The sequence below is a fragment of the Schistocerca americana genome, chromosome 2 (genome assembly GCF_021461395.2).
Source record: "Schistocerca americana isolate TAMUIC-IGC-003095 chromosome 2, iqSchAmer2.1, whole genome shotgun sequence".
Classification (NCBI taxonomy): domain Eukaryota; kingdom Metazoa; phylum Arthropoda; class Insecta; order Orthoptera; family Acrididae; genus Schistocerca; species Schistocerca americana.
This window is the reverse complement of record NC_060120.1, coordinates 31,247,537-31,275,037: the sequence shown is the minus strand read 5'-3', so window position 1 is coordinate 31,275,037 and position 27,501 is coordinate 31,247,537. Positions and strand designations below refer to the sequence as shown.

Sequence of the window (27,501 nt, the reverse complement as noted above, 5' to 3'; positions counted from 1 at the left end):
TGTTTCAGTAATAAAGTGTACAGAACCTCAGGAATTCTGCAAATATTCATGTAATATATTTTCAAAACATGAAGAAAAAATGTAGGCACTAATAAACTATATTACAAAAGAAGTATTTGAAAATGAATTACTTATGAGATCGTAAAGAATACCTATACTTTGTTGAAGCTACAGTGCTTTATTCCAGAATATAACAACTGAATGTGCCTTTGTCTTGTTTATGCTAAAAGTTCACCAGAAATTTAGCTTGATTGATGCAGCAAATGTGACTGACACTCATACTCTGCACATGAAGCACAGAAGAACAGAATGTTCTGATACAGTTTTCCAATGTCTAACATTTGTGAAAAAGGCACCATCTGGTGTTAAGATATTATGTAATTTGAATGTAGCATATTTTGAACAAGCAATATATGTTTTATTTGACAATGAGTATGAATATGTGGACAATGACAATACCAAGTGCTTCATTTTGTGTTAAATTTTTGGTCATTCTCAAGTGCTGCACTGGTTTACAGAAGGGAAGAAAGTTAAGGTACAAGCACATGCGTAGTAAAATATTGCTATATTCACACGAATTAATGGATAATGAACATTTTACTGACACAAGAGTTCAATCACTATTATTCTGCAACACATATGGTACTGCACATTCAAGCAATTAGTGTATTACACCATCTTAAAAAACAAAGTCATCTGCAATTACCTTCAAGCCTCAAGTATGACAATTTCAGCAATGGCCACTTACACTCAATTCTGGCAATCTTAAAATTAAATAGTCATAAGCTTTGGATATTCTACCAGGAACGGGTAAGGTGATTTATGGGAGATTGGGGACATGTGACCAATAACACTCCTTACACAGAAACTTCAAAGTGATGAACTGAACTAAATACAAGAAATTTTCTATCAATGCTAGTCACCTCAAACAAAACTGCAATGAGCCATATAACCTTACCACAATTCACTGCGGCCCTCAATTACAACTTATACCACTACAGGTATATAGTTTGTATAATTCCTGTAGATAATAAAGAATAATTGTCCCTACTGTGATAGCCACTTACTTCAGAACCTGTGCCAGCAAAGATGGCGGAGGTTTCTGTACTTCCTTCTACATCTGTTTCTTTTAGTGTGAATAGTTCAAACAGATCATTAGACTTGAAGAATCGTCTTTGTCTTGGATCCTGTAGGACTTTATTGGTAAGGAACTGCTTAAAAATCTGGCGGTGGTAAACCTAGTCAAAAGACATATTAAAAAGTATTTAGAGGAATATAATTCTAACAATCAAAATAAAACAAGGAAAAATAATTATTCTCAGAAATAATTAGTCCTCAAAAGAAAGCTCAAAGTGTCAAGCGACAAACCTTCTCTTCTATTGTACCAGCTGTCACTAGCCTGTACACTGTAACATTGTTCTGCTGACCAATTCGCCATGCTCGTTCCCTGGCCTGAGTGTCAGTGGCTGGATTCCAGTCTGGATCGTAGATTACCACTCTATTGGCTCCAGTAAGATTTACACCTAGGCCACCAACACGTGTTGTTAGCAAGAACAGGAAGTATGATTTGTCCTATTCAAACATAAGAGGTCTTCTTGTAAGTAAACAATTCCATAGATTAATAAATCAATTAATATCAAATTCAGATTAACTAAAATTATTATACTCCAACAACTAATAAAGAGTTAATACTGAATATTTGTTATTGGAACAAGTGAGGGATGCAAGTTCATTAAAGCAATACATTCAAAGAAACACTTCACAACACTAATTTCACAAAAAAAGTTTTTCACGTATCTAGCACTTGAATCAAATGATTCAGATTATGTATGTTATGAGAATATGAAGTCACCATTCACCTCATTGTACTTTGTTATAAGTGGCTGTCGTGCTGCAATTGATGTACCACCATCCAACTTCAGGTACTTATATCCTTGCTTCTGAACAAATGATTCCAGAACACAAAGCATCTAGAAAAGAAAGTATGACAGTCAATAGTACAATAGCAACAATAAAACACTAGCACTTCACAGTGAAACATGGTAGATAATTTTCAGTCAAAAGAGGTACACAGTTAAGAAGAGTTATTTATAAAAATATAAAAAAAAACTAAATCCTTGGTTACAACTTTTATTTATTTAGCAGATGGCATAATAAACCACATGAATTAATTAAGTAGTCCACAGTACAAACTTTAAGCAGGCATAGAATATACGTGGGTCACATATAAAAAAAAGACTAGATATAAAATGCATAAAACCAGAAAATATATGGAAACACAACTACAGCCAAATGGCCATGTTGCTGATATGATATATTTCACAAGCTTTTTTGGTAGTGTGCAGGAATTGATCATATAGAAGACCAGAAACAGGAACTTAACAAATGTAGTCTCTATCACTGTGCAACACAAAAATTATAATAACGCAAACCACTGGACGTTACTTATGATATATCAAAGCAAACTATAAAAATAAAAGCTCTATTAACACAATAATCAAAAACAAATATCGAACAACATGGTACTCAAATAAGTCTTTGGTAACCATAGTATGCGGTTTCATAATAAGACTACATGTAATCAAATGGAATGAGTGAATGCATGCATTTAACTGCCAGTAACACTAATATAAACACACTGGCATTTTCAGAAGTACCTACATTGGTATCGATCACTAGCAATGTTTCACAAAAACAAATGCAGGAATTTAGAAGTCCCCGCAAACTCTTAAGCACCTTAGTTCCATAAAGAAGAACCACAATGAGCCAAGTTTCTTAAAGTTCTATCAAAGAAACGAAAAGATTTATAGGAAAGAGTAGGTTTCTCCAAAAAGAACCATTTATGACAAAATAAATCACAGTGCAGAGAATACAATTAAAGCAGTGTGGGAAATCACTAAAAATGATATGGGCAGACACAAAGGTGTAATGAGAAACTGATACAGGATAATATAACAACCTAAATAATCTAATTTTGACAATATAATGTAAATGGATGGTTAAAAAAATCTACTCACCAAGTGGTGGCAGGAGAACCCACATATAAAAGGTATTATGTACTCAAGCTTCTGGAGCCATTGGCTCCTTCTACTGGCAGAAGGGTTGAAGGGGAAGGAAGAGGAGTGAAGGAAAAGGACTGGAGAGGTTTTCCAAACTCTAACACTTTTCCTAAACCTCTCCAGTCCTTTTCTTCACCTCTCTTCCTTCCCCTCCAGCCAATCTGCTGGAAGAAGGAGCCACTGGCTCCAAAAGCTCTTACGTGTGTGTTCACCTGCCGCCACTTGGTGAGTAGATTTTTTACCTACATAATTACATTACTTTCTCAAAAACTGACAAGGAAGAAGGGTAAAGTAATAAATGATCCACACCAACTACCAATCTATGTGAATGAGCATTTTTCAAGGATTACAGAGAAATAAGAACAAAAATGCCCCAAAACCAACATATCACCTTGAATAATTATGCACTAAGTACAATGATGTTACTAAAAAACAACAATGCATGACGTTAACAGAACTGTAAAAAAAAAAAAAAAAAAAAAAAAAAAAAAAAAAAAAAAAGGGTCAGTATGTTCAGATGATACAACAATGTGCATGCTGAAACGATGCATAAGGAGTATACCAGCTCTATTAACAAATGCAATAAATGAATCATTCACATCAGAGAAATGTACGGAGTATTTAAAACAGGCAACAGTTGTGACTCTGCAACAGAAAGATTATGCAGAAGACATAGAAAACCACCAGACCATTACCCTGTTGTCAACATTCTCAAAAATAATAGAATCAATTACGAAAGACAGAGTAATGAATTTTGTGAATAAATACAACTTTTTAAGTGAATCACAGTTGGGTTTCTGAAGTGACTGAAGTACAGAATCGGCCCTTCTTTCTTTCTTTCAGTCTTCTGACTAGTTTGATGCCATGAATTCCTCTCTTCATCTCAGAGAAGCACTTGCAACCTGCGCCCTCAATTATTTGCTGGATGTGTTCCAATCTCTGTCTTCCTCTAAAAGTTTTTGCCCTGTACAGGTGCCTCTAGTGCCATGGAAGTAATTCCATGATGTCTTAACAGATGTCCTATCATCTTATCCCTTCTCCTTGTCAGTGCTTTACACCTATTCCTTTCCTCTTCGATTCTGTGTAGAACCTCCTCATCCCTTACTTCCTTTCCTCACCGATTCTGCATAGAACCTTCTCATTCCTTACCTTATCAGCCCACCAAATTTTCAGCACTCGTCTGTGGCACCACATCTCAAATTCTTCGATTCTATTCTGTGCTAGTTTTCACACTGTCCATGTTTCATTACCATACAATGTTGTGCTCCCAATAAACATTCTCAGAATTTTTTTCCTTCAATTAAGGCCTATGTTTGATACTAGTTGACTTTTCTTGGCCATGAATGCCCATTTTGCCAGTGCTAGTTTGCTTCTGATGATCTCCTTGCTCTACCCGTCATTGGTTATTTTGTTGTCTAGGTAGTAGAATTCCTTAACTTCATCTACTTCATGACCATATATCCTGATGTTAAGTTTCTCCATTTATTTCTGGTACTTACACCCCCCCCCCCCCCCCTCTCCTGCTTCTGTAAAGTTTGGAAGGTAGGAGACAAGATACTGGCAGAAGTAAAGCTGTGAGGACCGGGCGTGAGTCGTGCTTTGGTAGCTCAGATGGTAGAGCACTTGCCCGCGAAAGGCGAAGGTCCCGAGTTCGAATCTCGGTCGGGCACACAGTTTTAATCCAATGTGTAAGATGTTGAAATTGAGAACTCCATTGGTGTGCTTGACCATGTCATATACGAATCTTCTCTCAACAGCATTACCATGTGAGATTACTAAAATTATTTGGATAAAGTATCAGAAATTTCTGCATGGTTTTGAAAATAATTTCATGATATTAATCCAGCATTCGAGACGATTTTTACTTCCTTGTAAGATGTCATCTTGTCTCCAACTCTTTTTTTTTCTCTGCAAATCACCACAAATTCAAGTTTGACACAGTCTAGCTTTGAATCTGACGTTCTTCCGTTTGAAACCAAAATTTCAAGACACATTGGGAATCTTCTGTGAGTTACTTCATGGTTTAATGAGATTTCTGGATTTAAGCAGGAAATCACACGTGTTTTGTATTTTTTTTTTTTGGGGGGGGGGGTTGATCTTTCTTGCAACTCCTCTAGATTGCCGATAATGTATGTTCACAACAAAATTTCTTCTTCAGATAATTTTCTTAATTTTTTTATTGCACTTCTTGCAGCAGACTCCAGATTGCACACTCTTGTCGCAATCAGGTTCTGTAAATCCTTCAAGTCGATGTTCATTAACATGGCCTTTTTGTTTTTTAAGATGCCTAGTTTCACAACTCACTGCATCAAATTGTTTATAAGACTATGTAGTAGTTCATCATATAGAAATGGAGCCATCTGGACATCACTCAGAAATTCAAGTAAAAATGGATCCAAAAAATGTGCTGTTGAACTGAAGAATGTCAGTTTTAGAGACGGCAATTTGTCGTAGACAGCTTTAAAAACAATTCTGAAACTTGATGACTGAGAAGTGGTTTACGATTTCTTTACCTCAGTAACATAAATTTGAAAACGTTCAAGAATTTCAATAGCTTTCTCAACTGCACTGGCACTTTCGATCTATCTTGTTCCACAAAATGGCATAGGAAAGAATGAAGATCCAGTTATCTCAGTATACTGTGGCCTCCATACACGTGAATCATGAAATAAATACGAGGGTTGGAACTTCAAGAGTGGCTACTATTTATTTACAGCTCGTACAAAATAGATACGTGTTTCAAAGTTTTACTGACCTTCAAAGTAGTCACCATTGTTGTGTATAACCGGTTGCCAGTTATTCGGAACTCGTATGATACCCTTAGCAGTGTCAGTTGTGTTGACAGTTCGAGCAGCACAGTCTATTGCTCAACAACTGTAGCAGTTTTGAAGCGAATGCCTTTAAGTGTTTCCTTCAGTTTATAAATCGAGTTGAACTAGCGAGGGCTAAGCCAGGGGAGTGCAGTAGGTGGTATAGCACTTAGCAGCCCCATCAGTCAAACAAATCGGTAACAGCTTGCACTGTACATGCTTGAGCACTGTCCAGCAAAATGATGGTCAGGTCCTGCAGAAAGTGTCACCACTTCTGTCTCTAAGCTGGTCATAGGTTGTGTTCCAAAAATGAACAGCATAATGAAGTTCTGTCAAAAATAGCACACTTTCCAGCTGGTTTTGGATATTCCCGTTTTGAAAACGCCATTGAATATGTGCAAACTGCAGCAGTTGTAAAAGATTGAGGTATTGTTTTAGTTCATTGTTAGTCATTCAAGAGTTTAAATTCATGTTTGGCCCATCCTCTGACAGCTGTAAATTTTTTAAGGGTTTTCCAAACCTAACACTCTTTCTACGCCTTCAGGCAAATTATTTGCCTTTGAACATTTCAAAAAAATATGTCATCATTAATTTTATCATGGTCCCAAAAACAAAATTCATGCTTTCATCAAATTCAATTACGATCATTTCACACTTGTCAATGAGATCAGCAAGTTTACATCTCATGTATGGTGCCAATCCGTATACAATGCTGTAACAAATTTTTCATTTTTGCAGCTGCGTTTTCTTCTCAATTTAACTGTCCAAAAAGAATGAAGGAAATAGTGCTATACAGTCTGCTGAGACCAGAATTGACAAATGACCACAAGAGTTCAGCTCGTAATGTCATCTCCTAGTAAACAGGGACTACACTGCAGACTGTTTCATCGGATCATTCTACGGCTTTGAATATATTGCTTTGACTGATGCTGGAACTCCTTCTATTTAACCAGTAAATAACACACACTCATGAATTGACGAATTGTGTTTCTGCTAAAATGGTTTATAATACATTTTTTTAAAAATGAGGACAAATTCCTACTTCGCACCTTAAGAAACTGCTGCACAACTCAACTGGAAGGTTTCTTCCTATCTTCACATTCTTCCCAAGTCTGGAGCTAACCTTCTTTGTCGCTTATTTTAAGAAAGAAAATGAGGATTTTTGTACTTACTATCGACAAGAACATGGCGTACATAACATGGCGAATGTGACTGTCAAGTCTCAACTTGTATGAAATCCAAACTCGCTTTCGGTTCAAGCTTTTACCTCACACTTGAAAATCAAGTTCATTTTTATTACTAAATGACCAATGGTCAAACCTAGTTCCAGTTGCAATTGCGTAACAACTTCCAACAGCAACAAAATATTCATTTTCAGTATTTTATACACTTATTGACTGAATTTGAAAATCTAAAGTGCTGTCGTAGTCTACTCATTAAGTTTCTGAAGTTTTTTAACACAACAAGCCAAGTATTTAAGTTATAAACTTTGCAGCTGTGTTGCACTCAAAAGCACTCCGTCTTCAGGCCACAAGTGGCCCACCGGGACCATTCGACCGCCGTGTCATCCTCAGGTGAGGATGCTGATAGGAGGGGCATGTGGTCAGCACACCGCTCTCCCAGTCGTTATGATGGTTTTCTTTGACTGGAGCCACTACTATTCGGTCGAGTAGCTCCTCAATTGGCATCACGAGGCTGAGTGCACCCCCGAAAAATGGCAACAGCGCATGGCGGCTGGAAGGTCACCCATCCTGGAAGGTCACCCATCCAAGCACCAGCCACGCCCGACAGTGCTTAACTTCGGTGATCTCATGGGAACCGGTGTATCCACTGCGGCAAGACTGTTGCCACAGATGTGTTGAGACTGTGTTAATTCATGACGTGCACATTACCCAGCCTATATTCATCCAGTATTTGAGAATGAGAACAATTAGCAACTTCCAACAAACTCTACAAATTATTTCATGCATTTCTTAAACTTTTTCTGGATTACAGTCCCGCAAAATGATGAAAGAGAAACAGTTTATTGTTACTAAATGTTAGCAGTTCATTTGGTGAAACTTTAGCTTTAAGCAGGATGTTTTACATCTTTGCTTCTTTATTACATTTCTTTCAGGCATTTGGGACTGTTTTACACATGGGAGTTCAATTCTATGAAGAATGGGGGTTGGGGGTTAATGGTTCAGCACTAAATCAAATCCCTGAACATTATGTATGATTAATTGTGTCGAAATTTGTTACTAGAGGTTCGGAATGTTGCATGAAAGCAAGTAGTGGCAGCAAATTTGCATTGAAACCCTGGTGTTTTATGTTCTTAGCATCACTTTCAAAGATACTTTTCCCCATCCTGAAAACAATCATCACTTCCTTGCACAAAGTACAAATAGCATTTGTACTGTTTTTGAGTTCAGGAGCAAGGAGCAACCCATCAAAATAAAACTCATAAGGCTTGATATCATATTGTGCTTGTACGTGAATGCGACAATTTTGAGATTTCAACAGCCACAAGGTGGGGGGGGTGGGGGGGGGGGGTGGGGGGAAATCACTAATTTAAATAAACCGCTGGTGTGAACTTGTTTGGAGCAGTACTTTAATTTCATTCCATTCATTCGCTTTCCATTTGTTGTTGGTTATGCAGCATTACCAATAGTGATTACCAAGTTCTTTTATTTGATGGTCTGCACAGTTACAGATTTTCTTTGTTTATGCTGTTAACGGGTTTTCTATATTTAATCGGCCGCTTAAAAGTGAAAGAACTGCCGAATTCAAGAATGCACTTTAAGGAAAGTAGTTTTCTTGGTCCCTTAGCCCTGTACTTCATGCTGCTTGGAATTATAGATGAGCAACGCAATTCAACAGTGTGTGGCATTGTAGTACGTAATCTTTAAGCAGTGAACAGTTGCTTGTGTGAAGTTGATCTATGTGAGTACCTGAGTAGAAAAATGATGAATGAAGACACTACTCCTGGTCCACCCATATTTATGACTCTTGTTAACAAAGGGTAAAGTGAGAAACATTATTATTAATGTCTTGCAGTGCTGTAAATGAAAGAAAATGGAAACAAGTGAGTATATTTACTAAATGTTGATAACTGTATTAATGATGTGAAGTGAGACACAATGTTTAAAATGTCGTTTGTCTTCTCCTATTTGAACTAATGTGTTACAACAGCCTTGATTTAATTTCATTACTATTAATGAGTATCACATAAAAATGTGCTTATATGAAAGCTTGTTATTCCAATGTGTCATTTATACTACAGCGCTTACAAGAAAGCTTGTTATTCCCCCGTGTCATTTCTACTATAGCAAATGACTGGTACGAAGGGTGAAGTTGCCAATTCTGCTTCCCTGCAACTTTCCTCACCCTGCGGCTGCCTACGCATTCATTCCGCTACTCCCAAGGCTATTACTGTTCCGCTCAGTGAAATAGTCAAGCAAACATTCATAAGCTGTAGATTTATTGATCCAAGATGGTGGATTATCCCACAATTAAACTGAAGACTAGCTTTTCCATTCATAACATTATATCAGTCTCTCGCTGTCGAGCACTCATTTGGCAACATAGATCTGTTCAGATTAATTTAATGTCACATATAGTACTAAACTGAATATGAATGTCTCCACATAGTGCTTTTACAAAACTTGTTAGTTCTGTGTGTTATTTCTACCAGTAACTGATCGGTACTTCGTGCCTAATCTGGAGCCAAGGAATCCTCCTCCCCCACCCTCCCCACCTCTCGCGATGGCACTGATCAACTTCCTCAAACCCCTGCCTCATGAGACAGCTCGACAGGTATAAAAATGTTACAAACTTTTGGATACACACTGTATCATCACAGGGTAGTACGTATATAACGTGTAGATTTCCCTTTTGAATATATGAATGCTATCTGAAATATCATGTGCAGTTTAAACTGATGATACATCAATACAAATTGAATACGATGAAAAAAAAAAAAACAGTTTACAGCTTTTTCAGATTTTGAAAATTCCCATATTTTCCAGATTTTAAGGTTCATTGAACACACTGTGAGGTTTTCAAATTACAGAAACGTGCCATAAGAATAATAATCAACATGGTCGAGCTCACTGTGAAGATCTGTTCAAAATACTGGCCATTTTAACTACATGTATGTTTACACACCAAAAATAATGTTGATAATCACAGCACAAACAGCTCTGTCAATAACTGTGGAACAAGAGGGAGACTGACTTACATTTACCAAGAAAGAATAAACAGAAAAAGCAAATCAGCATTTTCTGTCAAGGAACAGAACCCACAATAAATCATCCAACAAGATTAAACAGATTACTCAAACAAACTTATTTAAAAAGTAACCACTAAGCAAAACATTTATAGGTTTCTTCCAATATCAATATCATAATAATCCAATATACACATAACAGAATAAACAGATTTTATTCTTACAGTTAAGAAAATACAACCTGACAACAGTGAGTAAACAAAAATCTGTCATATGTAAAAGTCGATGCTTCCCACACGTCGACCCCCCACAATAGAGCAGAGCTTCTGGAATGTGTTGATATTTGTAATGAACCTGTTGCCTTGTTCTAGTGTACATTCCTGGTATATCAGATGCTTTCTGCAGGCTTGTTTGCTGAAGCGGAGACAACACTGGGATTGAGTGATCAGTCCAGCTACTGGATTGGCTTGAAGTCCCAGGTTTCCTGTTGTGCAAGTGGTGTCAGAAAATATGCCAGTTTGACCCAGTCCAGTGATACTGTTAGTGGTTTGCTGTTGCACATTATCTGCACTGTATGTTCATTGTGAACGGGTGCTTGGGGAGGTCCCGAGTATGGCTGCTATAACAGTGCACGCACTGCATCTATCCTTAGCTTTGCATGCAAGCACGTTTTAAGGTGTGGATGACAACTTTCTGGTATCCATGGTGAGATACTGATGAAGAGCGCAGCTTAGAGATTTGGATCTTGACTTTTTGCACTAAAAATGGTAGCTCTGGTTCAACTGACAACTGTTGTGCTGGAAAAATCTCAGACGGCAGATGTTATGTCTCCCATAAAACATTTCTGCTGTTGATGCTACAATGTCTGGTTTGAAAGTTGTGTACAAAAGGAAAGGAAAAAAGTTTATTGCTTACTACATTTTTGCTTCTCATGCAGTAAAACTGCCGCGTCAGGCATGATGTTTTAATTTATTATTTCTTTACTACTAACTGTATTTGCAACACATTTTGCAGACAGCGTCCACATATATCACTGAATGCACTTACAAAATTACAGTATTGTACAACATATGGTTTTGGAGACATGATGTCAAAAACATTGCCATGTGTGAAAAACTAGCTTTTGCTTACAACAGAATGCAAATTACTCAGAATATAATTATCTAGTTTTGTAAATGGGAACACTTAGTGACTTCCAACAAACTTTTAAACATAATTTCAAAACTTTTCTAAATTTTTCCTCTCTTATGTGCTTAATGTCAAATATTTAACACAAAAAATTCACTTGCAACTTCATGAGAAGTTAGAAGCTGTTTTATACGCGGGAGTTCTATTCTTTAAAGAATGTGAGGTTTACTGGTGCAACTGTAATTCAACAGATATGGCTTAAAAATCAAGAGGTGCTTGATTATTGTCTTGGCACACTTGTTGAACAGACATACCCTCTACCTTTCTTAATTTTACATTCAACCTGGTGACACAGAGGGTGTAACAGCCTCATGATTATTGGCTGTACATGCTCTTTCTGTCTCATGAATTAATAGGTTTGGTCCTGTTTGTTGCCAGGAAACCTAGTACATTTTCCTTATAAGTAGGTGACATGAACAACTGCTCAATATAATTTTTGGAGACTATTTTTAACACAACGTTACATGAATCCTTGTCTGTCAACTGTTCTGAACGTATGCTTCTCCCAGTCTACAGCCGACAAACTGAAATCAATTGTGACCATGGGCACAACCCACAACCCTCAAGACAGTTATGATTTGTGGGTTAAATAGATGATGCTTGCACACTTTGTAGCAGCTACACAGGAACATCAAACACAAGTGTCTCTTCCTGAAGAATGACTATTTAAGCCAACCCAAAAACTGCTACTGACAGTGCCAATCGGAAAAGGCTGGACAAGTCATTTGCCGAGTGCTTGCAGTCCATCACTTAAGCTCTTATTGACGTGGCATCGGATAAAGACTGTGTCACACCAAGAAGTTAGCTTTTGCAGTAGACAACAGTTCTTCGAGTGCTAGTTTCTCCACTTTCTGTTCCATATCCTGGGAGTTAGTTTGGAGCCTATACCTCAGAATAGTATGTAGCTGAAACTTCTGAGGGGTTGGAGTTAATTTCTTGTTGTTCCTATTATAATCACCAGCTTTTTGCTAGCAAATAAAGAAGATGTTTGTAAGAACTACCACAGATTTCCCCTATTAGTAACAAAAAGTAGAATTTTTCAGTGGTGACTTTTGGGTTTTCTACATCTACATGGTTACGCTGCAATTCACACTTAAGTGCCTGGCAGAGGGTTCATTGAACCATTTTCATACTACTTCTCTACCATTCCACTCTTGGATGGTGCATGGGAAAAAGGAACACCTAAATCTTTCTGTTAGAGCTCTGATTTCTCTTATTTTATTATGATGATCATTTCTCCCTACGTAGGTGGATGCCAACAAAATATTTTTGCATTCGGAAGAGAAAGTTGCCGATTGAAATTTCATAAATAGATCTCGCCGCAAAGAAAACTGCCTTTGTTTCAGTGACTGCCACCCCAATTCGTGTATCATATCAGTGACACTCTCACCCCTATTGCGCGATAGCACAAAACAGGCTGCCTTCTTTGAACTTTAGAACATGCGCGCCCAAACATAAGAAATTAAGCATCTGGTGCTTCTATTACTCCACAAGTAGCAGCAGGTAAATAAGATCCTAACAAAACCAAATCTCACCTTGAAAATCCCCACTCCAGTACCCGTAGGGATAAATTCCCGGCCTGTCATCCATGCACACGGGCACCACCGCCCTTTCAACTCTTTGGCAGGAATATTAATCATTGGGCCTGCTACATAGCTCGATTAGAACAACATTCTGATTAGATTAGATTTACGTTCATTCCAACTGATCCGTAGTGAAAAGGTACTCCAGGATGTAGAACATGTCAGAAAAACAATAATGTAATAAACATATAATAGAACTACTACAACATTTATTTACAACGAACACATTACTGACGTGTACAATGTCTGCAGCAACGTGCGGCAGTGAGCATTCCTACTGGAGAATGCGGGACCCGCAATCTGCCAGCTTTTAAAACAGTTAAATCCCAAAGCAGAGCGTACACTTCCTTAAAGAAAAGCTTAGCTGACTATATCAACACTCAGATACACACACAGCAATGCAATACAAATTTTTTAGCTCTCAAAGACATTCTAAAACTTATAGGGAATGGAAGCTATGCTAGAGGGTCTCTCCCAGGAAAGCCAGTTTCAATGTTTCAAATGAACAATACAAGCTCTATTATGCACCAGTTCTAGTCAGAGACATGATTTTAGTTTGTGCACCTGATGAAAGCCTGCATCAGGGTCTCTTGAATTTAAAGGACCCATTGCATGAAGCATGCCTTCCCATCAATTGGGCTTTTTAGAAGTCAGTCAGGACAGCAGCTTCTATCCAAAATACAGCCCTGGTATTTACCTTCTGTCAAGAGTTGGAAGCCTCCCAACAGTAGTTTGTGCCAGAGTTAAACAAAGACCCTCACAGGACACACATTTCAAACCATTACCATTCTGCGAGCAGTGTTTTGTTACCCATTCGTGACACAAATGCATTTCTGCATGGCAAAGTGTACCGCCTGCAGTAATTCTGGACACAAGGACGAAGTAGCTCCTCCACTCCAATGTCCCAGGACTGGGTACAAGGCGACCCAAAAAACGGTCTCCCAAGCCCGGCTTTCCAGATGTGAAGTTTGTACAGATTGTCCTCCCAATGTCCATTAAGCTGATGTTTATACAGTTTGAGATGGAAAACAACCATTCATCTTACAGACTGATACTGGATCATCAGCTACAATCATCAACTGGAGTATGTAACAAGCTACTGGGTCTCCTACACTGCACCCTTTTGAGACCAAATTGTGTAGTTTTGGTAATGACCTCATTCTCATGGTGGGGTGCTTGCAGATCAGGGTCTACCATGGCACGACAGTAGTCGCAGCTTGGATTTTGGTGGTCCAGCTAGCGACCTCTGCTGATGCTTGGCGAGGTTTCTGGTGGTCTGTAGCTCTTTGTTTGCCTCCTAGCAGTCTGTGTTCATACTTCTCGTTTCCATGTGGCTGCTACAGAGTGTGCAAGCACCACCTACTTTGACCCGCACATAACTGTCATGAGGGTTGTGCCCCTGGTCGCCATAGCAATTACTGTAAGAGTTGGAGATTTAGATTCAATATTTTCCAAGCTTTCTCTGAGAAGCATTCCATCCACACAACTGACCAATGTCAGGATTTGATTCATCTTTGCCTAGCAGAACATGATTCTACATGCATCGCCAAATGGTCATAAATTTTCAATACCAGCAATGGAGGAAACTCTTAATATTTAGACACTCATTACATAAATGTTATGATATAGACTCACTTGTGATAAATTATTGTCACTCTCTTTAGTGAAAGGGTCCATTACGAGCACATGCTGGAAATATACAAGTTCTAAAGAGACCAACTGCAATGAGGCAACAAACAAAATACTGATCACAATCTGTGCAACCAAAATATCACAAATCTCTTGCATAATACACTTCACAACAGATGGTATTTGTCTTGGTAGTAAATATGTCTGCCTCTTGTGATCAAACGGTATTAAAGAGCTCTTTGTTTTTCCCCCTCAGGGAGTACGTCAGGGGTTATCAATACACAACATTTAATAATTCCACAAGTACTGTAAGTGCCAACAGATAATACACATGTATCCCTTGGGTTGTGATTAAGCAGCATTCGAAAATCCATGAAGCTATTCAATGGGAGAATACTTTAAGCAGTGTTTATGAGTAACATATTTTAGGTTGTACAAAACATTTTGCACAAATAAATACCATCTGTCACGTGATAGTTGTGTGTGCTCATATTTTCTAAATGAAAGGAATTTTAATATAATCTCATATAATCAATTATCATAATACACCTAACGGACAACTGCAATCTTTACGACTTACTTGACCAAACATGAAATGCCACGTCTTGCAAAAATGGAATAAAGCTATTTAACATGAAAGTGCTTAAGCTGCACACTTGGTTACTACCTTAGTTCCATTCTATAATAAATTTGTTGGATCTAAAATAAAAACCCTGTATCCATGTTCTGTAGCATATATATTATATTAACAGTGGGGAATCAAATTGCTTCAATACAAACCTGACGGCTCTGGGTAAAAAGCAATACTCGATGTCCCTGTTTCTTCCAAATTTTCAGAAGTGATTCAATGACAATCATTTTACCAGATTTCTTCCAGTGACCATATCTTTGCTCTTCTGGCACATCTTCTTCATTTTCCTGAAACAATGAAGTATTTTTTTTAAATGTCTGCAAAATATGAAATTTAAATATGAAGAACCTTACACACTGTGGACCGCATACTACACGGTGAGTTTTAGATTCCTTCAACATGAGCTAAATAGAAATGAAAAGTATGGAAAATATCAACTTAAAGGACAATGAAAACTGTAAACCAGAAATAACAAAATATACATAACAAAAAACAAGCCCATTCTAGAGATGAACAGAAACACATGAAATCAGTATTTTGAAGATCCACTACAAGCTGAAATTGACTTAATATGATTCATAGTGATATTCCATGTGATCATCTATTATTTACCTCAATTTCTCTCTCTCTCTCTTTTTAACATATCTGAATATCACACAAAAATACAGAATCAGATTCTCCACATTGTCTTGAGAATGACAGAACATCACCTCGAAAAAGAAATTGTAAGGTACAACTAGACCATAATTGTAGTTGTCAACAGGGAGTGTGGTAAAACAGAACTAGTATGGTGAAACTGTAAGTGTTCGGGGAAGAGACAACAACAGCCAGTGTAGAATACAACATAAGTACACCTGTCTAACACCACAATGCTTTACTAGGTGTGGTCTCACTGGAGCTGGTAACTCATCACCTTTCTCTAGCCGCTTTGCTCACTGATCCATTCAATGATTGGGGAGGGGTAGTAGATGACTGATTTAGTTGTATTGTACAGGTGCTGCAGGTACAATGGTTGGACTCCAGGTAGTGAGCAGAAGTAAGACCACTGCTCCTGAAGATAACGACTTGGTCAATCATTAAAATATTGTGTGCTAAAACTGAATCATAAACTATATTGGAAATATGAAAACATCCCATCAATTAATTACACTTAGAAAACTTCAGATTATGATTGATTTATATTTTCCACGATTCCCTTGGGGAACAATTTTTTTTATATAAGTGTAAGACAGAGATTTAGGAACCAGGTTTTAAATTGTAAGACATTTCCAGGGGCAGATGTGGACTCTGACCACAATCTATTGTTTATGAACTGTAGATTAAACTGAAGAAACTGTAAAAAGGTGGGAATTTAAGGAGATGGGACCTTGATAAACTGACTAAACCAGAGGTTGTAGAGAGTTTCAGGGAGAGCATAAGGGAACAATTGACAGGAATGGGGGAAGAAATACAGTAGAAGAATAGGTAGCTCTGAGGGATGAAGTAGTGAAGGCAGCACACGATCAAGTAGGTAAAAAGACGACGGCTGGTAGAAATCCTTGGGTAACAGAAGAAATATTGAATTTAATTGATGAAAGGAGAAAATATAAAAATGCAGTAAATGAAGCAGGCAAAAAGGAATACAAACGTCTCAAAAATGAGATCGACAGGAAATGCAAAACTGCTAAGCAGGGATGGCTAGAGGACAAATGTAAGGATGTAGAGGCTTGTCTCACTAAGGGTAAGATAGATACTGCCTACAGGAAAATTAAAGAGACCTTTGGAGAAAAGAGAGCCACTTGTATGAATATCAAGAGCTCAGATGGAAACCCAGTTCTAAGCAAAGAAGGCAAAGCAGAAAGGTGGAAGGAGTATATAGAGGGTCTATACAGGGGCGATGTTCTTGAGGACAATATTATGGAAATGGAGGAGGAGGTAGATGAAAATGAAATGGGAGATACGATACTGTGTGAAGAGTTAGACAGAGCACTGAAAGACCTGAGTCGAAATAAGGCCCCAGGAGTAGACAACATTCCATTAGAACTACTGACGACCTTGGGAGAGCCAGTCACGACAAAACTCTACCATCTGGTGAGCAAGATATATGAGACAGGCGAAATACCCTCAGACTTCAAGAAGAATATAATTCCAATCCCAAAGAAAGCAGGTGTTGACAGATGTGAAACTTACTGAACTATCAGTTTAATAAGTCACAGCTGCAAAATACTAACGCGAATTCTTTACAGACGAATGGAAAAACTGGTAGAAGTCGACCTCGGGGAAGATCAGTTTGGATTCCGTAAAAATGTTGGAACACGTGAGGCAATACTGCCCCTACGACTTATCTTAGAAGCTAGATTAAGGAAAGGCAAACCTACGTTTCTAGCATTTGTAGACCATTTGTAGACTTAGAGAAAGCTTTTGACAATGGTGACTGGAATATGCTCTTTCAAATTCTGAAGGTGGCAGGGGTAAAATACGGGGAGCGAAAGGCTATTTACAATTTGTACAGAAACCAGATGGCAGTTATAAGGGTCGAGGGGCATGAAAGGGAAGCAGTGGTTGGGAAGGGAGTGAGACAGGGTTGTAGCCTCTCCCCGATGTTATTCAACCTGTATATTGAGCAAGCAACAAGGGAAACAAATGAAAAATTTGGAGTAGGTATTAAAATCCATGGAGAAGAAATAAAAGCTTTGAGGTTCGCCGATGGCATTGTAATTCTGTCATAGACAGCAAAGGAATTGGAAGAGCAGTTGAACGGAATGCACAGTGTCTTGAAAGGAGGATATGAGATGAACATCAACAAAACCAAAACGAGGATAATGGAATGTAGTCGAATTAAGTCGGGTGATGCTGAGGGAATTACATTAGGAAATGAGACACTTACAGTAGTAAAGGAGTTTTGCTATTTGGGGAGCAAAATAACTGATGATGGTCAAAGTAGAGAGGATACAAAATGTAGACTGGCAATGGCAAGGAAAGTGTTTCTGATGAAGAGAAATTTGTTAACATCGAGTATGGATTTAAGTGTCAGGAAGTCATTTCTGAAAGTATTTGTATGGAGTGTAGCCCTGTATGGAAGTGAAACATGGACGATAAATAGTTTGGACAAGATGAGAATAGAAGCTTTCGAAATGTGGTGCTACAGAAGAATGCTGAAGATTAGATGGGTAGATCAGTAACTAATGAGGAAGTATTGTATAGAATAGGGGAGAAGAACAGTTTGTGGCACACGAAGAGACCGGTTGGTAGGGCATGTTCTGAGGCATCAAGGGATCACAAATTTAGCATTGGAGTGCAGCGTGGAGGGTAAAAATCATAGAGGGAGACCAAGAGATGAATACACTAAGCAGATTCAGAAGGATGTAGGTTGCAGTAAGTACTGGGAGATGAAGAAGCTTGCACAGGATAGAGTAGCATGGAGAGCTGCATCAAACCAGTCTCAGGACTGAAGACCACAACAACAAGATACAAAAGCAGAATGTGTGTCAAATTACTGACCACACTAACGAAAAAATGTTAAAAGCTGACATGTTACAGGTTACACATCCACTACAACGTTAACGATCTCCCAGAAAGCTATTGTTTCTATCACAAGAAACACTCTTGTTAACAAATGAAAATGTCAGAAAAACAAAGGCAAAAACACTAATCTTCAATGGAAACAACATTTGAAACAAATTACACTGTTTCAACAGTTCTGTGATTCAGCTGTCAATTCTATGTTATTACAGGGGACAAATTTAAATCACTAGTGTAAAATAGTTACTGCAACACTAACAATTACAATAAATAAGTGTTACATTTTCCAACACTTACACCCATACTCTAATTCTGATCACTTTTCACTGACAGTTATTTTATTTTAAACTGTTTCCTGAATTTACTCCATTTTTGTCTTCACCCTGGAAATAAGAAACTGGTATTACACAATCTCTTATACAATAGTTCAGAAAATTAATGCTTGATCACTGTCTTTTGGAATTTCCCTCTTACAAAATTATTTACAATGGAATACCTACATTAGTTTATTTGTAAATGGATGAAAACTGTGATAAACAATATACTGAAAAAGCATAGAATGACAGATTCTACGCTGGACAAAAACATACCGTTTTCAATGACAGGGAGCACGTAATTATTAGTTAATATTTTTATTGCCTAATGACAACCATGCATACAATGCAAACACACAAGTCATAAGAAAACAATCTGGAGTACTGCATTTGTCACAGAGTGATGTACTTCGGGCAAGTGAGAGACTGACTGTTTACTCTTAGGACAATGTATCTTTGACATGTTGTATTGTATGTTCTGTGACTATGTAATAAAGGGTTGTTAGACTGTAAATCGCTGCTCTACTGTGATTCACGATATAAGATTGGTTCAAATGGCTCTGAGCACTATGGGACTCAACTGCTGAGGTCATTAGCCCCCTAGAACTTAGAACTAGTTAAACCTAACTAACCTAAGGACATCACAAACATCCATGCCCGAGGCAGGATTCGAACCTGCGACCGTAGCGGTCTTGCGGTTCCAGACTGCAGCGCCTTTAACTGCATGGCCACTTCGGCCGGCTCACGATATAAGAATTTGGTTCCGAAACCCGGGAGACAATTTCCACGATTGCTGTTGTGAAACACAAATTCTGGACGCACGTCACGCGGCAATACTACGAGGGGGTTTACTGCAGCGATTTGTCACACCATGCAAGAAGCTCTTCGACGACAACCGCCTGCATACACAGCTAAGTTCAATTGAATTATCACGCAACACGTTTTATAGTGCCATTTGTAAAGGCAACTGATTACATTATTGCCGCTGTGTACTGCTATTGTAGCTGTTCGATTAGCGCTTTAACGAATTATCAGATCCTACGCTACGCCTGTAGCAAGATTGTTTATGACTAGTGCTGCCATCTAGCGACCATCAATTGAACTACTTTGACTAGCGATCCAAAGAGAACGCCCTACTAGGTACAGCTGATCGCTAGCCGACACTGCTTTAAACTTTGGAGTAATTGGACGGAATGGACATGCCAGATCACAAACCAGAAGCACAGGTACACTCTCTAAAGAGAAAGTGTATGAGAGAAAGGGCAAACATTACGTGACTTGTAGCGGAAGTTGCAAGGTTGTCAGACACATCGGAAATCGCGGATTATAAATATTACAATGACAGACTGGGACGCTTTCTGAACCGCATCATTAAATTATATGAGGATATTCACAAGTTGTTAGACGATGACGAATACGAAGAAGATGTTCTTAAATGCGAAGATTATATAGACATCGCGAAACTCACAATTTCTCGATTTTCTCATGAAATAGAGAAACAGCTTGCGAAATCGGTAGCAGACATAAAGATTCCTGACAATCCGCCAGTACAATCTGTAACAATGAGTGTTCCCACAGCTTCAGTAAAACTTCCGCCGATCAAACTTGAGCCTTTTTCAGGCGATATCGAGACATGGGCACGATTCTGGGAGCAGTTTGAGCAGTCGGTTGACAAGGATCCGATGGTAACTACAATTAATAAACACATTTTTCTTCGCGGCTATCTCTCGGGAGAACCAAAGCAGTTAGTGTACGGTATTGCAGTGACGGCTGAGACGTACACAGAAATGAAGAGGATTCTCCGAGCGTGTTACGGCAACAAGGATCGAATAATTCAAGCCCACTTAGATTATCTCGAAGCCATAAACCCAATTAAGCTGTCCACCCCAGAGGAACTTCAACATTCATTGAATGCCAGCGACATATTCAAGCTCTCTGGGCACTTGGGGAAGACGTGAACGGATACGACCGAGTCCTCACACTGAAAATTTTACGCGTTTTACCGGATGCCACTTATAAACAAGACTGCATACATGGACGACTTTGTGATCTCAGTAGAAGGTAATAGTTTGGTGATAACTATATACTATGAACTTGTAACCCTAATGAAATTGATCAGTCTCCCCTTATCAAAATGGGCTACCAACTGTGAACAACTCCACACTATCTGGAGGGCAGAAGGGCGAGAATTCCACACCCAGACTCAAGTTTCAGGCATAGACTGGAACACCGCAGGTGACTACTTCTGTATTGATCCTAGCGAAATCATCAGAAGGTCGTCAGAAGAGCCAGCCAGCAAACGACTCCTTTTACAATGTACGGCTAAATTCTATGACCCACTCAGACTGTTTTCCCCTGTTTCTCTTGTTGGGAAATTGTTATTCCAGGACACATGGTGCCGAGGAATTGGCTGGGATGAACTTATGCCCTGGGACTTTGGGGCACGATGGTGCACTTGGATACCTAGCTTACCTTCATTGTCACATATACGTGTCCCTAGATGGATAGCTACAGCTCATGGAAGAGACTCTCAGCTGCACGTATTCTGTGACGACTCGGAAAAGGCATATGGAGCAGCTTTGTACATTCGTACTGTCTTAGATGATAATATCGTAATCCATTTAGTCTGTAGCAAGAACAGACTTGCTCCTATTAAGAAGGTGACGTTGCCTCGACTCGAACTTTTAGCGGCAGTAGTTGGGACCAGACTATTGTGTTACTTTTGCCGTGCAACAGACTTTAACATTGCCCATGCGATATTTTGGGCAGATTCTATAACACTAAGTTGGATTCGCTGTGATCCTAACAGATGGAAGACCTTCGTTTGTAATCATGTAACTGAGATACAAACACACGACTCCCACGCAATGGAAACACTGCTCAGGACCAGATAATCCTGCTGACCACCTCTCACGTGGACTCCTCTGCTACCAAATGAATTCTCTGGGTATTTGGTGGCATGGGCCGCCTTGGCTTACACGCCCTCCTGAATGCTGGCCACACGATACTCCAACGATGGTACGACTTCCTCCCGAAGAAAAGAGGAAGAAAATCCAGAGCCAAGTCTTGTCGATATCTACGCCAACCAGTCCTTTGAACTTACTTAAATTCAGCTCTTACTGGAAGCTCATTCGTATCACAGCATGGTCTCTTCGCTTCCTACACAACATTCGTCAGAAGAATAAATCTTCAGGAGAACATACAGCCACCGAATTATCAGCTACCAAAATGTATTGGATTCAAGTGGGCCAGAGAGATTCCTTCCCCAGGGAATTACATGCACTTCAGAATAACTTACCACTGCCAAAAGAGTCAAAAATTGCACGACACAATCCTTTCTTAGAAGATGGACTGATACGTCTAGGAGGTCGACTGCAGTGCACTAGCCTAAATAGGGAACAAAAACATCCTGTACTCCTTGACGGTTCCCACTACTTCACACAATTGGTTATTCGAGAGACACACATCCGCCTCCATCACTTTGGTGTTCGTTCTGTACTATCCGAACTGCGAACCGAATTTTGGATCCTTAGAGCTCGTCAGGCCATCAAAAGAATCCTACACTCATGCCTCCCATACAAGGTATTGAAGAATCCATGAGGGCAACAGATCGAAGCACCGCTGCCACCTGAACGAGTTTCACCTGCCAAACCATTTGCTGTAACCGGAATAGACTTTGCTGGCCCACTATTCATCAAAGTGGGGAAGGAAATGCACAAGTCATATATCACTCTTTTCACATGTGCTACCACACGAGCTGTACACCTCGAACTCTGTACAGACTTGTCAACGGACAAGTTTCTTATGGCACTTCAGCGATTCGCCGAAAGACGCGGAATACCCCACACGATATATACAGATAACGCGAAAACATTCCACGCCACGAATATGGAACTAGCCCAACTTTGGAAGGCAATAACCACCACAAAAACTTATCAGTTCCTCGCCCACCACGGTATTACTTGGAAATTCATTCTCTCCCGGGCGGCTTGGTGGGGAGGATGGTGGGAAAGAATGGTGGGCACTATAAAGCATTGCCTACGGAAGGTATTGGGACTCGCAAAGCTCACTGAGGAACAGCTGAACACCACCTTGATCAGTATTGAAGCCATGGTGAACTCCAGGAGATGATTGTGATGCACTCACACCTTCCCATTTCCTGATGGGAGAAAAACTTACGACTATTCTGACGGGACCAGAGCCTTCAGCGAACACCAATTTAACAAAGGAATTCCGACTGAGACAGCAACTGTGACAATTTTTGGAACCGTTGGATTAAAGAATACCTATTGGAGCTCTGGAACTACCATGAAGTTAAACGCCCATCGGGACGAGTCATCCCCTTTCACCCTGGTGACATCGTGCTGACCCAAGAGGACCTTTGACATATCTGGAAGAAGGCCAAGATAGAAAAGGTACTACCAGGGAGAGACGGCAGGGTAAGGACGATAATACTCCGGACACCAGAAGGTCACATCATTAGTCATCCTGTGCAGCTGGCCGTACCTTTGGAGGTCAACCAGGATGGGGAGGATGTCACAGAGTGATGTACTTTGGGCAAGTGAGAGACTGTTTGTTTACTCTTAGGACAATGTATCTCTGACATGTTGTATTGTATGTTCTGTGACTATGAAATAAAGGGTTGTTAGGCTGCAAATCGCTGCTCTACTGTGATTCACGACAGCATTTTAAGATTACTGATCTCCACTCAGGTAGGAAACTTGTTTTTAGTCAAACAACTCATGTAGAAGTATTGCTCATCGGTGGTCCAAGTTATCATCGTCAAACTTCATTGAACTCTGTGAAGCCTGTAGTGAGATGAGCCCCTCATGGCACTTCTCACAAGTGCTTCTAACACTGATTGATGATCAATTTGAAACTCATGTCTGTATTGGGATAAAATTAAATAAAAAGAGTTAACTAATGTGTGATTTGGGGACACCTGCAACAACTGGTGGTGGTTGCATATACTGGTTGACAAGTTTGCTGTCGGGCATACGTTCATTCATTCATACTGTATCCTACGGGGACTACACATTTTCAGTTTTGAGGCTCCTGTACTTCTCACTATTCCATGTAAAAGTCTGTATTATGTTACAATGTATTAACAACGGAACAATCCAGAAGGATTTAGTGTGGAGATTATTCATAGATAGCTCTTCAAACAGATAACTTGTACAGTAATATGAAATATTAATACAATCTAATGTAAGAAGTAAGATGCATACAGCTGAGCTAATTCACTAGCTTATTACATGACACATCATACAATTTATTATTTCAAGATATAAAGAGTGATTCACAATTCTTACTGAAGGCTTCTAGGGATTGTAGGGGGACTAGGTAAATGAAGTTTTGGTAAGGAACCCACTTCCAGAAATGTACCATATGGATGTAGAATTAGTTTGAGGATCAGTCCACTTTCAAATCTCCCACTTCATGGTACGCACACAGAGGACACAATGAGCTCTGTGCTGTGTGCTGCAGAGGCACATGGCATGGGCAATGTTTCAAGTACTTGTCTTTGGGTTCTCGTCTATGTGATGAAGGGCTTTCTCTTCAAACTTAAGAGAGTAGTGTGCCTGTGGAAAACCACAGCCAATCCTTCTGGTTTCAAGCATATCAATTTCTCGCTGCTGTTGTAGTCAGACAAAGTTTTCCTGTGATATCATAACTAAATAGGAATTGACAACAGCTCCCTCTTCCCTCTTCTCAGCTTCTGTGCATACTGTAAGTGGGAGATTAGAAAGTGATCTGGTCTTCAAACTTATTTTATATCCAAATGGTAAATTTCCGGACATGGATTCCTTATCAAAATCATTCATCTATTAAATCCCCTCTATGACCTCTAGAAGTTTGCAACAGGTATTTTGAATCACTCTGTATAAATCTATTCTGGATGTTATATTGGTTTCATCCAAACTGCATTAACAGCAGCTGGAGCGAACATCTGATAAAAGAAGGCACAGTCAACCTTAAGCTGAAAAGTCCCACAAAGCCACCACTTTTTAAAAAATTTCTTATTATTTTTTGCTGCAGGCTTCATTAATAAAGTTATTTATTCTGATCTGCCCACCTCTGCAGTTTCTTTTCTCTTTGTATATTAATCTATAACACAATGTGTAAAAAGGAAAGATACAACTGGAATGCTTAAATCCATACCAAGTATCAACTTTTTAGTTAAGCTATTACTGAAAGAATACAGTAACTTACACCTCTGAAAAGTTTAGGTCCTCCAGAGTACAAATCTGGATGGTTGCAGATTTTACGGAGATTTATAAGGCCAAGGAAAACTTTGGTATAGCCTTGAAGTATGCGTTCCACTTCCCCAGAGTCCAGATAACCTTTGTAATATTGACGCTGTTCATCAGTAAGCCGACAGAAAAGAACATGTTCAGTTTTTTGAGGCAAGCGGATGTGTGCCTTCACATCACTTTTCATGCGTCGTAGAAGATATGGTGAAATGGTGTCTCGCAATACTGTTGCACAGCGGTACGCAGTTGCAACCTGAAAAATAACGAAGATTGCTCAGGCATGCTTTTGCTTCCCACTGTCTAGTCAGAATCTACACAGTTACATTTGTGTGAGTGAGTGATTGTGTGAATATTGTCTACTTTTGACAAAGGCCTTGTTGGCCAAAAGCCATCTTTCCAAGAGTCTTTCTGTTGTGCCTTTCTGTGACTCAGCATCTACACTATATGGTGAGTAGCATTGTCTTTTCGTTATATTGTTACATTCCATTCTTGATTTTCCATTGCTTGACAGTTAAAAGGATGGAAGATTAAGAATTCACAACCTGTTGACAACAAGGTCACTAGCAACATGAGCATAGGCTTACACTGTACAAGGCTAGGGAAGGAACTGGCCAAGTTAGGTTCAAACAAACCATACCAGCATTCACATTCACTGATTCTGGAAAACCTAAAATTGGATGGCTGAGTGGCAATCTGAACTATGCTCCTGAACACAAGACATTGTGCTGACAGTGAAGACATACTAGAAATGTTTAGTAGTAAAAACAAGTCAATCAGAAAACTAAGCCTTGACATTGGCTGCCCACTGAAAATGAGAGCAATATGAGAGCTGTGGCTCAAGTGTCATGTTTAGACATTAAAATATTCTAATTAAAACCATGACAAAACACTTCTCACTATCCTGTACTGTGAACAGTCTATAGGTGACATACATTTGTCTTATGATTAAAAACATTCATTTTTGGTATTTGATCAAACGTAAGCCAGATGTAATATCAATATTTGAACACAGTACATATATGTATTGCATGTTTTACTTGTATTCATATCAAAGGCACAGCTGCAGAATTTATTAACTAATTGTAAATTGATTTTCTATGTGCAAGAGTAATATGTGGGTTGGAGGCATTTTGGTGTTAGATGCATTTGATTTTCTACTACAGGAACTGTAGTGCTTCACTTTGAAGCACTATGTTTTGATGGGGCTACATTGTCTTGAGGTTGAGTCCATTCTTGTTTTCATTTCAAAGCCTATAATTTTTTGTACAATTTTTCTTTATTTTGATATTCACTTGTAGCCTTTCCCTGGCATTCATAGTGGTGTTGTATGTTGTTTTGCTTAAATATTATTTGTTTATGTTTTCAACATTAGGCACCCTTTGTTTTGTCTGATTTGACATGTGATTCTGTTGTCCAGTAATTTACCCATGGTATACGTTTACAGATGATGCGTAACATCCTAAATGAGTTGTACTACTTACAGTTCTGAGAACGGCCAGTAAGACAAAATCTACCAAACTGCAGATGGGTTCCCCATAACTGTACTTCCACCATGAAAAGGTAACATAAAATCTATAACATCTGTATTAACACTGCATTATTCTGGGAAGGGAGGTAGTATTTCTGCAGTAATTTGAAATATGGGTTATCATATGAATCCAATTGCAGTTCTTATAGGTGAGGCTTAATTTATGGGAAAAGGGACCTCTTTTGTTATTTAATAAAAAAAAGAGAGAAAGCTTATCATGATAATCTGTTTGTAGCACCACACATCAATGGATCAAACACAGAATGACTATGACAAATGTTACACAAGACCTGCAGATATAGAATGTAAGAGCTGACAAGTGCACATTTCTGCATGCTCAAGATGAGTTCAGATCTATATGCAATTTATCATTCCAAATAAATATAAATTAACATTGTTCTAGGCAATAGTCATTAAAGAGCAATGACAAAAAATAATTATTTATTTAAGAGATTTAAATTTGATGTTTATCCCAAACTGACTGCAAAGCACTAGTATTTGGCAAAAGCAATCACTGACTGTAAAACATGGAGATATTCACATACCTGTACCTCTGAAGCATTCGCATATCCACCTTGTGTAATTGGAACAGCTAACTGTGCCAGAAACACTGGAAGAGTGCCTAATTTACCAGGAAACACAAAATCAAAGAGAGACCACAATTCTTTCAAACTATTTTGCATTGGTGACCCAGACAAAATAATTCGATGAGGCGTACGGAACATTTTTACTGCAAGTGTAACCTGAAAAGAAAATGTTCTTTAGCTTGCTAAACAGGAACCACATATAGTTCTGTA

The 27,501-nt window shown here is 38.9% G+C and overlaps 1 protein-coding gene across 2 annotated transcripts in view; it reads right to left on the bottom strand.

Moving 5' to 3' along the window:
- LOC124594835 (DNA excision repair protein ERCC-6-like) overlaps nucleotides 1–27,501 on the bottom strand; it is a 110,880-nt gene that overhangs the window by 17,292 nt on the left and 66,087 nt on the right. Inside the window, exons 11-16 of one of the 2 annotated variants that reach the window (XM_047133284.1) lie at nucleotides 27,250–27,447; nucleotides 25,136–25,429; nucleotides 15,257–15,394; nucleotides 1,860–1,970; nucleotides 1,369–1,572; nucleotides 1,068–1,238 (exon numbers count right to left, since the gene is read on the bottom strand). In XM_047133284.1, coding sequence (XP_046989240.1) covers nucleotides 1,068–1,238; nucleotides 1,369–1,572; nucleotides 1,860–1,970; nucleotides 15,257–15,394; nucleotides 25,136–25,429; nucleotides 27,250–27,447 — 1,116 coding nt within the window. The remainder of the gene's footprint in view (nucleotides 1–1,067; nucleotides 1,239–1,368; nucleotides 1,573–1,859; nucleotides 1,971–15,256; nucleotides 15,395–25,135; nucleotides 25,430–27,249; nucleotides 27,448–27,501) is intronic. The other variant, XM_047133285.1, reaches the window with a different exon arrangement.